The sequence below is a fragment of the Bos taurus genome, chromosome 10 (genome assembly GCF_002263795.3).
Source record: "Bos taurus isolate L1 Dominette 01449 registration number 42190680 breed Hereford chromosome 10, ARS-UCD2.0, whole genome shotgun sequence".
Classification (NCBI taxonomy): domain Eukaryota; kingdom Metazoa; phylum Chordata; class Mammalia; order Artiodactyla; family Bovidae; genus Bos; species Bos taurus.
The window spans coordinates 61,448,382-61,463,571 of NC_037337.1; the positions used below are offsets into that span (position 1 = coordinate 61,448,382).

Here is a 15,190-nt window from a genome sequence, read left to right on the forward strand (position 1 = left end):
TGTAAAATTGTAGACTACTTCTTAATCCTTTAGGTAAAATTTGGAGGGCACCCATGTTAAAATCTTGAGGTTCTCTATGGTGTCTCTGTCCAAATAGATGATAGGCTCTAATTTAAAATACTGATTTTTCTCAAGCACACATCATTCTGAGCAATTGGAGATGAACTGGACTGAGCATCAAGTGCTGCCTAAACCTCCAAATGTAAATGTAAGTATCTGGCATGAACTTGACTTTGAGGGTGGGAATAGATCTTAGTACTTTTCTCTTACTCTTGTTATCTAATAGGCCTATAATGAGATTCGGGATATATGCATTGGAGAGAAAAGTGGCAATGGCTGGGAAGACAATCAAAGTAGAACTGAAGACCAGCATCCTGTCTACCATCCTGAAGGAGGTGGAGATGAAGGCGGAAGTGGTTATAGTCCTCCGAGTAAATATGAGCAGACTGATTTATATCACCTTCCTGAAAACTTTAGGCCATATACCAACAGTCAGAAGCAGGAATTTAATAGCCAACCAACCAATGTAATTACATTTTCAGATACTCAAAGGAATCATTTTCAGGTATTGTAGAAACTTGACTTTCAAGAAATTTGTGTATGTGTGTACACACAGTTGCTGTGTGTGTGTGATTAAGAAATGTTTGTGAAAAGTGCAGTAGTAACATTTAAGTACAAATAGTGCTGAGGGTGCATTTATTCAGCCTCATGCTGAATTAGTCGTGCAGTTTTCTGTTTACACTCTAATTAAATCATCTTAAATGAGAATTTTAAAATAGAGACTTCATGGAAATAATTAAACATGAAAAGTTAAGTCTGTCAAAGAATGGCCACCTTTGTCTACTGAGGCTTCTGGCTTCTACCATTAACTCTGCTCCAGTGAAAAGCTATGTTCAGGTACCCTGATGGAGTTTAAAAATGGTTAATCACCTACATGAGACCAGTCAGTTACCTTGATCATCTAGCTCATCACCCTTATCACAAATTTTGCATCAAATACTTCAAAGATGATTATCTGTTGTGATGATACAGCAATAGACAGGATGAATGTCAAGGAAAGAAATACTTTCCCCCTCTGCCTCTGGAGAGTTTGATGAATAAGACCTTAGGATACAGTTAGCTGCTGCTTAGATTTTCTCAATGACGATGAATGCCTCATTTCACTAGTAGATATTCTGTGTTACCTGATGACAGGATAAGTTTTTGGTTGTTTTAAGGTGTCATTTCCCCTTACTTCCCCCTTACTTACTTAGTTTCCCCTTACTTCTCTATAAAATGTTATTCATCTCACAAAAGTTACTGAGTATTTATTACATGAGTCATTGTATTACACGTTATTGCATAGATGTGTTTTCTAAATTATTCTTAAATGTTTATTATATACAATCTCACTGGAATTCTTGAATGTTATTTATGGAATTGGTAATATTATATGCTCAGAAGTACAACTAAAGTGTGTGAAATTACATATTTCAGACTTTATATGAACTTTACTAAGTAACAGTAAGTGCTATTTTTAAGCAGAGAGAGAGAGATATATAAAATTTGTAATTGTACCACCATTAAGTTTTATAACAAGTTGTCTCATTCAGATAATTTTTGAAGAAAAGAGCAAATCCTAATTGTCAACTTTGTCTCTCACCTTGTAATAGCAATTTGGCATGTCACAAGGTCCTAGTTGTCAAGCTCTGGAATCATATAAAGTGACATATAAACCTTTTCAGTCTTCTGCCCAGAATAATGGCTCACCAGCCCAGGACACTGCAGAAAGCGACACATTTGAAGGCCTGCAACAGCAATTTTTAGGAGCTAATGAAAGTAGGTATCAAGTTTAAATTTCTTCACCGCCTATTTGGAGAACTTTGAGCACTTGGAGCATGTTCAAGAATTATGATTTTAAGGAAGATAATGAAAATTTTTGAAAAGAGTCCAGTTTTAAAAGATATATTCTGAAGTTTGAATAAGCTGACATGAGGTCTAGAATTGACTTCAAATATCATGTTGTTGGGGGGTAAGTTTGCATGGGGATGTAGATAAAGTGAGACTGGCCATGAGTTCACAATTGTTGAATCTAGGTGATGGTTTCATCGAGTTCACTGTACTCTTTTCTCTACTTTCTTATGTATTTGAAATTTCCCTTAATGAAAAATTAACAGAAATTTTCTCAGGTGTATATTTCAGTCATTCTATTTGGTTAAGACTTAATTAGCTTCATATAGCATATCTTTCTTAACAGAAGCCTAAATTGGAAAATGAAATGTAGTTTTCTTTTCAATCTTAGATTTTTTTCATTATAGAAATGTAATTTAGTAAGTCAACCATTATCTTAATTTTTTCTTTTGGTTTTTAGAGTTTTACTGTGGACAACTTTGGTTATAAATGGACAACTTTGATATAAATGACTGTATACTCAGAATGAAAACTAGAGTTACATCTCAGGTTTAGTCCTGTGACACTTGCTAAAAAATTTTCTTTTGAATAGTATATGTATCGGTAAAAGTGCTACTAGGGAATTTTGAGGAGATCCAAACATTCAGAACTAAAAACCAAACTTGACTAATCTGAATCTTTGTTTTCATACATCCAACGTTTGTCATCCTACTCTCTGGCATGTGAAATAACTTCTAGTTATTGCTGAAGAGCCAGTGTGATTCTAGAATGCGAACACAAGTGTTGTTTTTGTATTACATTTAAGAAGTGGGGGGAAAAGTCATATCAGATGTTCTGGGTTTCCTGGGCTGCATGCACCAAAGAGAAAACTGAACTCTAGTGCCCTAACTTCATGGTGCTGCTTCCATCTTATGCTTAGGCTCTAGGATAGTTGCAAGGGACACCTTTTCCCCCAGTGAGCTGACAGCAAATATGTGGGCAACCTCTCTCTGTTCCTAAGGTTTTGTGGAATGAAGAGATGAGGAGGTGGACAGTGTGTGTGGCATAACTCTTTTGGGGTTAAGTAAATAGACATCACAACGGTGGCCTGACACCTTGATGTTATTCTTTCAGTTCTGCTGTGTTCGGTTACATTTATATTGCCTGGTCATTTTGCATATATCACTTTCATCACTTCCTTAACAATCTGCATTTTTATCCAGTTGATTCATTTTTTGTTAGTTACACATTTGCCTAAATTTGACATCAGAGAGTTAACTAACTTAATGGTAGTGCTGAATTTAGTGATTATAGGTTCTTAGTAGTTTAAAAAAATGAGTTTGAAGAGAGTGGCAACCCACTCCAGTACTCTTGCCTGGAAAATCCCATGGACGGAGGAGCCTGGTGGGCTGCAGTCCATGGGGTCTCGAAGAGTCGGACATGACCGAGCAACTTCACTTCACTTTTCACTTTCCTGCTTTGGAGAAGGAAATGGCAATCCACTCCAGTGTTCTTGCCTGGAGAATCCCAGGGATGGGGGAGCCTGGTGGGCTGCTGTCTGTGGGGTCACACAGAGTCGGACACGACTGAAGTGACTTAGCGTTATAGCAGAGTTTTCAGCCTTCAGTTGGGGGTTTCAACCATATCTCTTTTAAAAAAGAAGAAGACTGTTTTATTTGTTAGCAAATAGTAGCATTGTTCTTATAGGAAAATATTCATCATTGTGTAGTTGAAAGATTATCCTGCTTCTGCGAATCACTTTTTTCTTTTTCTCCCCAAGTGATTTTTAAGTGGTCCTTAAAATGACTTTATTTCTGAAAGAAGACCTCAAAATTTTTTTATTAATCTATTTTTTAATTTATTAATTCAGCAGTTATTTGCCAGTATAAATGAGTTCATTCTTGCTTAAAATAAAATATTTTGAGAAGGATATCTAGAAATTTTCTTTGAAAATGGTTTTATAGAAGTCGATGTACTTCTGTTTTTCAACTTAATGAGAGCTTGGAACTCTATTCCATTGTCATTGGTATATACTTATTTTTCATTAGCCCAAATGGTAGTGATTCAGAGGTATGCATTAACTAGTGACTTTTCAGACTTTCCTGGCAGTGACCATGGAGTAAGAAGTACTTTTTTTTTTGCGTTGTAATGAGGTCTACAATATTTATATAAATATTGTATAAATAAGTTTCACATAGTAATACTTATTTATGCTACATGATACACTCTAATCATATTCTGTCTTGTTATTACCAAACCAAAATTTGGACCTTCTTGCCTGCTTTCAATAAAGCCAATCTAACCAACACCTGGTTGTGATGAAGGAAAAAGTGTGAAAGTGTGTCACTGAGTCGTGTCTGACTCTCTGTGACCCCATGGGCTGTAGTCCGCCCGGCTCCTCTGTCCATGGAATTCTCCAGGAAAGAATACTGGAGTGGGTTGTCATTCCCTTTTCCAGGGGATCCTCCCACCTCAGGGCTTGAGCCCAGGTCTTCTGCATTGCAGGCAGTTTCTTTCCTGAGCCACCAGGGAAGTGCGGCATTTATGATAAGGTGCAGTAAGAGAAGTCCTGGACACCTGAGGCTTAAAAAGCTCAAACTCCTTAAATGGCCCCTTAAACACTGCACTTGCCTTCACTACAACCAGGTGTCAGTAGATTGGCTTTACTGTGTGCAGGTGAGCAGACCCAAGTTTTTGGCTTGGTAACATTGTTTACTAAAAATGCTAGTCACAATCTCCTGAATTCATTTCAGGATACCCTAAGTTGTATTTGCAGTTTGATAAAACATTGCCCGAAATGACCACAAATTTATATTTTGATGTTTTTATCTAATAAATTGTCTTTAATTCCCAAGCAGACTCTGCAGAAAATATGCAGATTATTCAACTTCAGGTTCTTAACAAAGCTAAAGAGAGACAACTGGACAATTTAGTTGAAAAGTTAGATGAAAGTGAACGTCAAGTTAGGTTTCTGAATCATCAGCTTCTGATAACCAAAGGTAAGAAGACAAGTGTTGGGTGCTGTTGTGTTTGAGGTCCGTAGAGCTAGATAGCTTGTTTCTAGTAACCTCATTTTAAATATGAAGCATAGAGATTTGATGCACTTGATGAAGGGCTCACGAGGAATCAGTCAGAGCAAAACAAAAATCTAGGACTTTTGACACATTGCCTTGGACTTCTTTCCAGAACATACATTTTGAGGTCCTCATTTTTTCCACCTTTTTTCTATTCTATTAGACTAATAGAATCAGAGAACATTATATAAATATGCTGATAGCATTCCATCTCAAAAAGCTGTCGATTCCTTATGTAGTTTACATTGGATAAAGTATTCCAGTTCCCAGAGAGACTTATGTTTAGTTTGCAGTATGTTTTCTGGGCCTATGAATTAGCATAACATTTCAATCCAAGTAAGAGTTAGTGATCCTGAACTGCTTTGAGAGTGCCAAGGAGAAAATGTGGTCATCTCTGGGAGAAGCGGAGTGTAAACACAGATTTCAGATTATAATTGCTCACTCTTTGTGCTTTCTGTAGTTTTAGTCAGTGTTGAACTCTCATTTGTAGAATAATTTTGTGACCGAACTCCAGCTTATATCAAACTTAATTGATAGTGAAAAGATCTTTTTGTAATGCTCATGAAATTTATTTTGAGAGAAGAACTTGTGAACTGTTACAGTAAAGTATGTGGGAAGAATGAAAGACTAGGTGAATTTATGAGGTCATTGAAAGTATGTATAAAAAGTAATTTTTCCTCAGATTATTTCTTTGATCAGCAGGGGCTTGTCATATCTGTGTAGCTTCTCAAGTAACAGATATTGAAATGATTTTTTAGGGGATCTTTTGGTCCCTAAAGGGATACAATAAGATTTTTGAAGAGAGCGGTTGCTGTTCTGTAAAAAAAAAATTTTTTTGATGTCACTCACATTCTTTTTTTGAAGCTTTTCTAATTTTCTCCAAATCAAGTGAAGTTCATTATCTGAACTGAATTAAATGCAGCAACATTTATATGTGATAAAGGTCTGATATTTGATAGATTGTGGCAATTAGGATCCCTCTGCAGTAACATATTACTTATATAAAATTTTTTAATGTTCTAGATGAAAAGGATGGTTTGGCCCTCAGCCTTCGAGAATCACAGAAACTTTTTCAGAATGGAAAAGAAAGAGAAATACAGCTTGAAGCACAAATAAAAGCACTGGAGACCCAAATACAAGCATTAAAAGTCAACGAAGAACAGGTAAATATTTGATCTTCATTATTTACGATAAAAAGTTGTTGATTACAATGAAATCTTAGTTGCTTAATGTTTTGTTTTGTGGGACTAAATTTGGGAAAACTGAAGTTTACACATTCTTCTCCCATAAGTCAGTTTGCATTTCTTTCCCTTTCCTTGGAGGAATGGGTCTCCCATTCACCTAGTCATCTATGCACCAGAAATCTGGAGGAGAGCTCAGCTTCTGTGTTCCTCTGTCTAGTCAGCCACTATGTTGTGTTGAGTCTCCTCATTTCTGTCCACACGTCCCTAGTTCAGTATTTATCGTCTGTTGCAGAAGTCTCGTATGTAGTCTCTAATCTTTTACCCCTTCTCTTCTCTCATCTGGCCATCTGAGTAATCTTTCTGCAGCACAGTTCTAGTTATGTCTTTCCCTTACTTAAAGTCTTTCAATGACCCTGCTTCACTTGTGGGATGAAACAGGGTGTCAGGATGACCATCTGATCCTTGCCTTTCTCTTCTCTCACTCTTAAACTCAATAGTCTGTTTTTATGTACTCATATTTGCTGTCTCTTCACTGGAATGCCCTCTCCTCAGCACATTGCTATTTGATTAACAAGCCCCTGCTCAAGGCTTTTCTAAAGTCTTCCTATTTTCTTCCTCAAGTCGGTTGATCACATCTGTTATAACAGACCTAGAATAATCTTGAAGGCCAGAACGGGTTGCCCTCATCTTAGTAACCTCACCACATGAGCCCAGAGCCTGGTACATTATAGGTGGTCAGTACATGGTGAGTGAGTTATGGTGTTCAAAATTGACCTAACCTCTGAATTTTTTTTTCTTACATATTTCTCTTTTCCTGCTCTGATATTATCACAAGTATAGTTTTATTTTGTGTTTTGAAATCTGATAAACAAGGGCTACCCTTACAAATTCTTAAAATATTTAGTAGCTCTTTTTTACACTTTTCCTTCTAGATCTTGCAAATCAACTTCCCATGCTTTATAAAAAGTCTTGTTGGGATTTTGATTAGTGAAGCATTGTGTTTACCATTTTATGGATGGTTAACCAAGTCTTGGCGAGGTCACATTACTTTTCCAGGATTACAAAGCCGGTTACTGACAAAGCATCAGAAACTGAATTTTCTGACCCCAACAGACTAGTCTTTGAAGTGGTGGCACATTCTTTGATTAATGAGAATGGTGGCCATTTGATCATGGGAAATAGTCACAAGTCTTTGGTAGCCACGCCTGGCAGTGAATGATTCATGTAAGTAATGCTGTTTTGGTGGTTACAAACAAAAGTGACTTGGTTCTAGATGAGATTTGTGGCTAGTTCCGAGGATGGAAGAGTTTAAACAATGTTGTCTCATGTCTGGTTCTTTCTCAGCCATCAGTTCTTAGCTAAAAACAGAGAGGACTCTAAAGTAGCCTATTGCTTCTCATTCTCACTCCCCTCTATTGTGCCGTATTTTATCACTCTGTTTTAAAACCGTCTGAAATTATCTCATCTGTTTACTTATTATTGTCTGTCCGTTTTCACCAGAAAGTAATAAGACTTTAGGCCTTGGCTGTCTTGTCATCCTGTCCTTAAGTGCTTGGAACCCTGCCTGGCACAAAGTGTCCACATCATTTACTGAACAAATGATGAATGTCTTAAGTAGTTTAAGTGGTATTGGGATAAATAGGCAATCTCTGGAATAGAATGAAGAAGCGACCTCATTTGAAATTTTTCATTCTTATGTGTAATATAGACTATCATTATTTAAAATTTTTTGAAAAATGATAGTTATTAAAGAGTTGCTTTTATGTCATAATCTGCATAATCTTTTAGTAATCTTTTTATAAGTTAGAACTTGCATTTATAAAAAATAACACAGTATAAAATTAAATTAAAAATTAAAATTAAATAAATTTTAAAAAGCAACAGAACCACCAAGTACATTAATTTTCTATTGCTGCTTTAACAGATCCCCACAGGCTTAGTGGCTTAAAACAGCACACATTTATCACCTTACAGACAGAAAGTCAGAAGTCTGACATGGCTCTCATTGGGCTAAAATCAAGGTGTCGGTAGAGCTGTTTTGCTTTCTGGAGAGCTGGGGGAGAATCCCCTTTTTTGCTTTTTCCAGCTTCTGGAGGCCCCCTGCATTCCTTGGTGTATGGTCCATTTCCATTTTCAGAGCTAGCAGTCACAATTCTGACTTTTTTTGCCTCAGTTTTGCTCATTAAAGGACCCTTCTGGATGCAGTGGGTCCACCCTGGTAATCCAGGACAGTCTCCTTATTTGAGGTCATCTGGTTAGCAACTTTAATCCAGTCACAACCTTAATTTCCCATTGTCATGTGACAGAACGTATTCACAGGTTTCAAGAATTAGAACATGGGTATCTTGTGGGAGTTGTCAGTAAACCTGCTGCACAATTACTTCTCCACAGCCATATAGTTACAGTTTAAAAAGCCTCCTTTTTAGTACATGACCACTGAGAAGTTTCATCAGTCTTTCCAGCAGCAGTTGTCTTTAACCTCCCTTCTGCCTCCCTCCCCATCCCACCCCTCATGTCTGATTCATTTTGCTTTTTGGCAGGAACCAACGCAATTCTGTAAAGCAATTATCTTTCAATTAAAAAATAAATAAATTTAAAAATTAAAAAAAAAGTTGTCATTTTTCCATGACCTAACAATTGGACTTCCCTCCAACACTTGGAGCACAGAGTGATGCAAACAGCATTGAGATGGGTGTAGAAGCAGCAGATTCCTTGCTTGGAACCCACATTGCCATTATGTTGTGCAAAATCTTCTCTCGCTTTCCTCAGACATGTCCAGATTCTTTTTCTCTGTGAATAATAGTTCCAGCAGCCATGGGCCTGGTGGATCCCAGCTAGGGAACTAGAGCCACCGTGGGGAGACCTTTCTTCTCCTTGTTCTTGTTCCTGTTGTTTAGTCGCTCAGTCATGTCTGACTCTCTGCAACCCCATGGACTGTATAGCCTGCAGGCTCCTCTGTCCATGGGATTCTCCAAGCAAGAATGCTGGAGTGGGTTGCCGTTTCCTGCTCCAGGGGATCTTCCCGACCCAGAGGCTGAACCCCACGTCTCTTGTGTCTCCTTCATTGGCGGTGGGTTCTTTACTACTGAGCCACCAGGGAAGCCCCTGCTTTCATTTAGTTAAGCATGGTTGAGTTTTAGAATTAAAATTCATGAAGATAGCCCAGTCAGAATACTGTAAATGTGTATCCTGTGTGTATTTTCTAGATGATTAAAAAGTCCAGAACTACTGAGATGGCCATGGACAGCCTGAAGCAGCAGCTGTTGGACCTGCATCATTCGGAATCGCTTCAGCGCACGAGGGAGCAGCATGAGAGCATCGTGATGGGCCTCACGAAGAAGTATGAGGAGCAAGTGCTGTTCTTACAGAGGAAGTTGGATGCTACCCTTACTGCACTGAAGGAACAGGTTGGAATGATTTCAAATAGCAACTATTATAAACAAGTAAAGCCATGACTGACATCTTGCAGTTCATCATATAGAAATGCTGGGTGTTTGCAGTAGGTATTATGAGTAAAATTTAAAAGCCCGAAGAGTTTTATCTATGTATATGCCCCGAGGGCATACTTTTGGAAATCCTTCCTCTGGTAGGACTGGTTAGTGCTTTCTCAGTTCTCATATTACTGCTTCTTCGTTTGTCGAATATTTATGCATATTATTTATATGTCTTCAGTTCAGTTCAGTCGCTCAGTCATGTCCAACTCTTTGCAACCCCATGAATTGCAGCACACCAGGCCTCCCTGTCCATCACCAGCTCCCAGAGTTTACCCAAACTCATGTCCATCGAGTCGGTGATGCCATCCAGCCATCTCATCCTCTGTCGTCCCCTTCTCCTCCTGCCCCCAATCCCTCCCAGCATCAGAGTCTTTTCCAATGAGTCAAGTCTTCGCATGAGGTGGCCAAAGTACTGGAGTTTCAGCTTTAGCATCAGTCCTTCCAATGAACACCCAGGGCTGATCTCCTTTAGAATGGACTGGTTGGATCTCCTTGCAGTCCAAGGGACTTTCAAGAGTCTTTTCCAACACCACAGTTCAAAAGCATCAATTCTTTGGCACTCAGCTTTCTTCACAGTCCAACTTTCACATCCATACATGACCACTGGAAAAACCATAGCCTTGACTAGATGGACCTTTGTTGGCAAAGTAATGTCTCTGCTTTTGAATATGCTGTCTAGGTTGGTCATAACTTCCCTTCCAAGGAGTAAGCGTCTTAATTTCATGGCTGCAGTCACCATCTGCAGTGATTTTGGAGCCCCACAAAATAAAGTCTGACTCTGTTCCCACTGTTTCCCCATCTACTTCCCATGAAGTGATGGGACCAGGTGCCATGATCTTAGTTTTCTGAATGTTGAGCTTTAAGCCAACTTTTTCACTCTCCTCTTTCACTTTCATCAAGAGGTTCTTTAGTTCTTCTTCACTTTCTGCCATAAAGGGTGGTGTCATCTGCATATCTGAGGTTATTGATATTTCTCCCGGCAATCTTGATTCCAGCTTGTGCTTCCTCCAGCCCAGCATTTCTCATGATGTACTCTGCATATAAGTTGAATAAACAGGGTAACAATATACAGCCTTGACATACTCCTTTTCCTATTTGGAACCAGTCTGTTGTTCCATGTCCAGTTCTAACTGTTGCTTCCTGACCTGCATATAGGTTTCTCAAGAGGCAGGTCAGGTACTCTGGCATTCCCATCTCTTTCAGAATTTTCCACGGTTTATTATGTCTTAGAAGATTCCAAACTGAAAAGAAGGAGTGTTCTGGGAGCTGGCCTGAAATTGAGTGGTTGTCCTGAGATTAACCAGGAGAAGACCTTTCATGGGTTTCCCAGTGTTTGGTTATTAACTTGTCAGTATATATTTGCTAGAAATGATTCTTGGGAGAAGAGTTGATTTTGAGACTACTGTAATAAATAAGAAAGAGATTCTGATCTGAAATCATTTAGATATGAAAGTTGAGCATGTTTCACAGTTTTTATTTTAGCTTTGCCCCAAAAGGAATAAAATGTAACCCAGGTAGTGGGTTTCCTTGTGCTCCAAAACCCCAGATAATCAGTTGAATGAATAAAATTTCAGGGATTGTCTTTCTCAGTGTAATTTCAGAATTAATTTAACCCAAGGAAAGAAGAGAAGAATATTAAAATGTGAGGTTCTCTAAATTTTTCCACGATTTAGGTAGAGTACTATAAACTGCACTGCATTATTGGCAATAATAATTGTTGTCTGTCGTTTCATTTTACTGTACTTTTATACGTGTTTATGTGAATTTTTATTGGACTTATTGTCCCATATAGATTTTTTAAAGATTCTTTTTATGTAGAAAAATACTGTGAATTTGATCAGTGTGAAGGATAAGCAGAGGGTGGGGAAGGACAAAGACTTTGACAAATTATTAAAGTCTAGAAAAAAAGGTAAAAAAAGAAAATTTATTAAAGTCTACTTTCTGTAATATTAAAACATAGAATTTGAGATATGGTTTTATTAAGCATGGCTCTGTTTGGGTAGCAGTGTGAAAGCTGCTGTGGAGAGTGGTGCCTCCTCAGATGATGAGAGGAGCCGGTATCAGTGGCTTTTCCACGTTGGTTTGGGGGTCTCTCCTACTGACTTAGGCACACTTACACAGGGGCAGCCTGGGAGCAGTTCCTAGTGTGTTTCAACCCCTGTACTTGTTCCATTCACTTTTCTCTCCTCTTCCAACCCCTCAGCCGAAGAATCCTAGACTAGAACACAGCACGGAGTCTTCATTCTGTGCTGCCTGGGCTTCGGATCCCTGAACCATACAGTGAGGGTGTTGAGTAAGGTCTTGTCTACTGTTACATTCTGTCAGTGGCTTTCCTTTTTTCTTTTATTTAAAACGGAGCAGAGCATAGCGCTGATGTTCGCTTCTGCGTATTGTTCCATAACTGCTTTGCAAAGTGGTGATTCCAAAGTGCCTAGTGTTTTTTTCTTTCTGGGAATGCTTTTTTTTTTTTTTTGGTATCCCTTTCATGCTGTCCATTTGCTATCATTTGGCTCAGCAGTATTTTTAATAAAAGGTCAGTTCATATTATCTCAGAATCCAAGCTGAGAGTCCTAATTGGAAAAGGTGCTGTAAAGATCAGCCAAGAGCCAGGGAGTTGGCTGCCTGTAATCAGGAAGATGCATGAGTGTGTTCTAAGGAGACGGGCAATTTAGATTTTCTTACCATAACTGGTAACCATACATACATACCGCCCCTTGTCCTCTTTTTTTTTTTTTAATATAAAAGTTATTGAAGAGGAGCAAACTCTTTCCCTTTTTGATAAGCCTTTTCCTGCTCCACTCCACTCAGCAGGTTACAAAGAAGAATAAAACAACTCTTGAAAAAGAGTAGCATGGAAATAACTAGTTGATGTAGCAGATGAACATGTTTGCGAATGTCTGGGTTCTCAGTGGCTCTCACATAGTCACACAACTGTGTACCTGAGTACATGCCAGTGTTACCTGAGTAGATGATCATACATTGTATGATTTGTGAGTGACAGAGATTGTTAACCTGGCATCTCCTAAAGCAGTCCTGACTAGGCTCCAGGGGGCTCATGAATCTCTGAAATTGTGAGTGTGATTTTCTCTTGGGTGTCAGGATATGCAGTTTTTGAGAACACCCATGAGCTTATTCAGATTTTTCAAGAGGTTCAGACCTCCCCCTTGCAAAAATTTGAAAATCACTGCTTTGTGAAAAACTTGCTCTTGGAGGGAAAGGTTATACTTGTAAAATAATCATATTATTTCATTTGTTCAGCAAACTTTTACTGAAATATCTAAACATCAGGATGTAAACAAAGTTTACATAGATTTAAATCTATTTTGAAGGACAAAACTCAATGCAGAAGCTACCTAATTCCACATGATGGGAGGAGTAGCAATCCATCGTATAATCGTGTTTATATGTGTTTTAATTTTTGTGTAACTCATGTATTTTGAGAAATACATGGCATGTAAAATTGTATTACTAATTTAATATTTCCTTTAAGTCATCAGCTTTTCTGGTAGAAAGGATTGTACACACACTCAACATGTAGCAGTTCTTGTTATTCTGGCTGAATTACTCTTGGGTTTTGTGTGTGTGTGTGTGTGTGTGTGTGTGAGACAAAGACGATGAGGAGAAATGAGCTCTTGCAGCTCATAATGTTCCCTCACTGACAGAATGCTTATAGCATGGTATCTCTGAGGTGCTTTCCTCCCAGGTGTCTCCTTTCTCTTCCATTCACAGAAGTGTCATATCCTAAGATCTCTTTTCAGGTGTCCGAGCTGACGTCTACTTTTTCCTGATACCGGTTGACATCTCTGATTAGCTCCTCAGTGGTTTAAGTCTTTCTTCATTCTGGTCTTCTTGAAATCTTCAGCTTCTGTTGAAGTCATGGACTTTAGTTTCTATGTTATGACCTTCAGCTGATCTATCTTCTAATCTTTTATATGTATTTAAGCGCTTCCTATTGACTGAGAGACTCCAGCAGACCTGTGTGCATGTGGCTTAATTCTCATTTTTTTTCCTTTGTGCACTATAAGTCTGTTCAATTCTCTTTCATCTTGTAGGTTCAGCTATTATCTCTTTATCACTGCAGTTGTCTCATTCAGTATTCAAAGACATCTGCCTCTATCAATCTTGAACTGAGTGTTCTTACTCAAGCTAATTGCGGAAAAGATAGAACCATTTATTTTTGTTTTGTTTCTTGGTGTTTAAACTGCATAGTTTTATGAGTATAATCTGTTTTCCTGAACTTGTCAACAGAAAACAGCATGGCTTAGTTGATTGTTGCCTAAGACCCCCACTGTGCCCCCTGCATTCTGCCATGTGCTTTTAGGTCCCTGACCAGGGATTGAACCAGAGTCTTGGCAGTGAAAGCCCAGAATCCTAACCACCAGGCCGCCTGGGGGACTCTTAATTAAATTGTGGCATATAGTCAAATTATTTCCATGGTCTGGCTCTTCACTATAATAGTTTTCATAATTACCTTTTCTTGAACTCTTTTGGGCCAGTTCTCAGTCTCTTGTAAAAGCTATTGTGACCTCCCCAGCACATACATGTGAGTTGTCTCCCCACCTCTTCTTGCTCACACATTCACATTGTCATGAATATTAGCTCATTCGTTGTGTTTGCCGTGTTACTCTGGTGCTTGAGAACCAAACTGGCCTGGGAATCAGCAGCAGTGTGCCAAGAGGTTTGCACTGTTGAATAAACATGGACCAGGTTCCAGAAGCTTCATTTTGCTCAAAAATTTGGTAGAAAAACTTTAAAGCAAACATGACACATTATGAAATAGAATACAAAATGCTCGTGAATTTTTAAGCTAACAGAGGGATCTTCAGAGTCTCTTTGCTCTGCTTAAGGAGAATGTTATTATCCCTATGAGGTGATGTATTTTCTATTTGTTACCGCAAGACATTATTAGGCTTTAGATTACAGTAAAATCAGTCCCCAAATGCCTTCTCTCTGTCTCAAAGTCCTTTCTTGATATGCCTCTTACTACTTATTTTCTTCGGGCTTTTTCAGGTAACTTCAGCCATTTACCTTGATTTACTTCTGTGCCTCTCACATGCTCTGCTATTTGCCTGGAATTCAGCCTGTGTCACACTTCTTGAATGAGAGAGAGGATGATTTCTTCTGCCTGGCTTTGGGATTCCCATGGCTTATTACTTCCAAACACAGTTTCTTTTTGTAGACATTTGAATATATTATATACCTGTTCTAGATTCTCTATATATCCCCATGTAATTACACATGTGCACACATTTATCCTGTTTTTCTTTGTCATTTTTCAAATGTTTTTTGTAGCATTCACTATGTATAAGGCACTATATAGGCACCTTCAAAGAGACTGTTAAGAGAAAAAAGACATATAAAAGATGGAAAAACATGAGAGAAACAGATCAGGTTTAAAACCAGTTCAGAAGAGGGAGAGCTACTTTTTGGCTATTCAGAATAGAGTGAGTTTCCATGTGTTCTGTCTGTATCCTTGCTGACTTGGGACACAGAGTCCGTGGTTCAAGGTGGTTTGCCTAGTGTGTACACACAATTATACTGAGAATGTAAAATGCAAATAGGGATGTAA

General features: G+C 38.4%; 1 protein-coding gene across 1 annotated transcript in view; it reads left to right on the plus strand.

Annotated features, from left to right (window-relative positions):
* CEP152 (centrosomal protein 152) overlaps positions 1-15,190 on the plus strand; it is a 102,591-nt gene that overhangs the window by 21,083 nt on the left and 66,318 nt on the right. The window contains exons 4-9 of the mRNA XM_024998058.2: positions 136-208; positions 287-565; positions 1,653-1,818; positions 4,728-4,868; positions 5,967-6,106; positions 9,334-9,534. Of these exons, the coding sequence (XP_024853826.1) occupies positions 136-208; positions 287-565; positions 1,653-1,818; positions 4,728-4,868; positions 5,967-6,106; positions 9,334-9,534 (1,000 nt within the window). The remainder of the gene's footprint in view (positions 1-135; positions 209-286; positions 566-1,652; positions 1,819-4,727; positions 4,869-5,966; positions 6,107-9,333; positions 9,535-15,190) is intronic.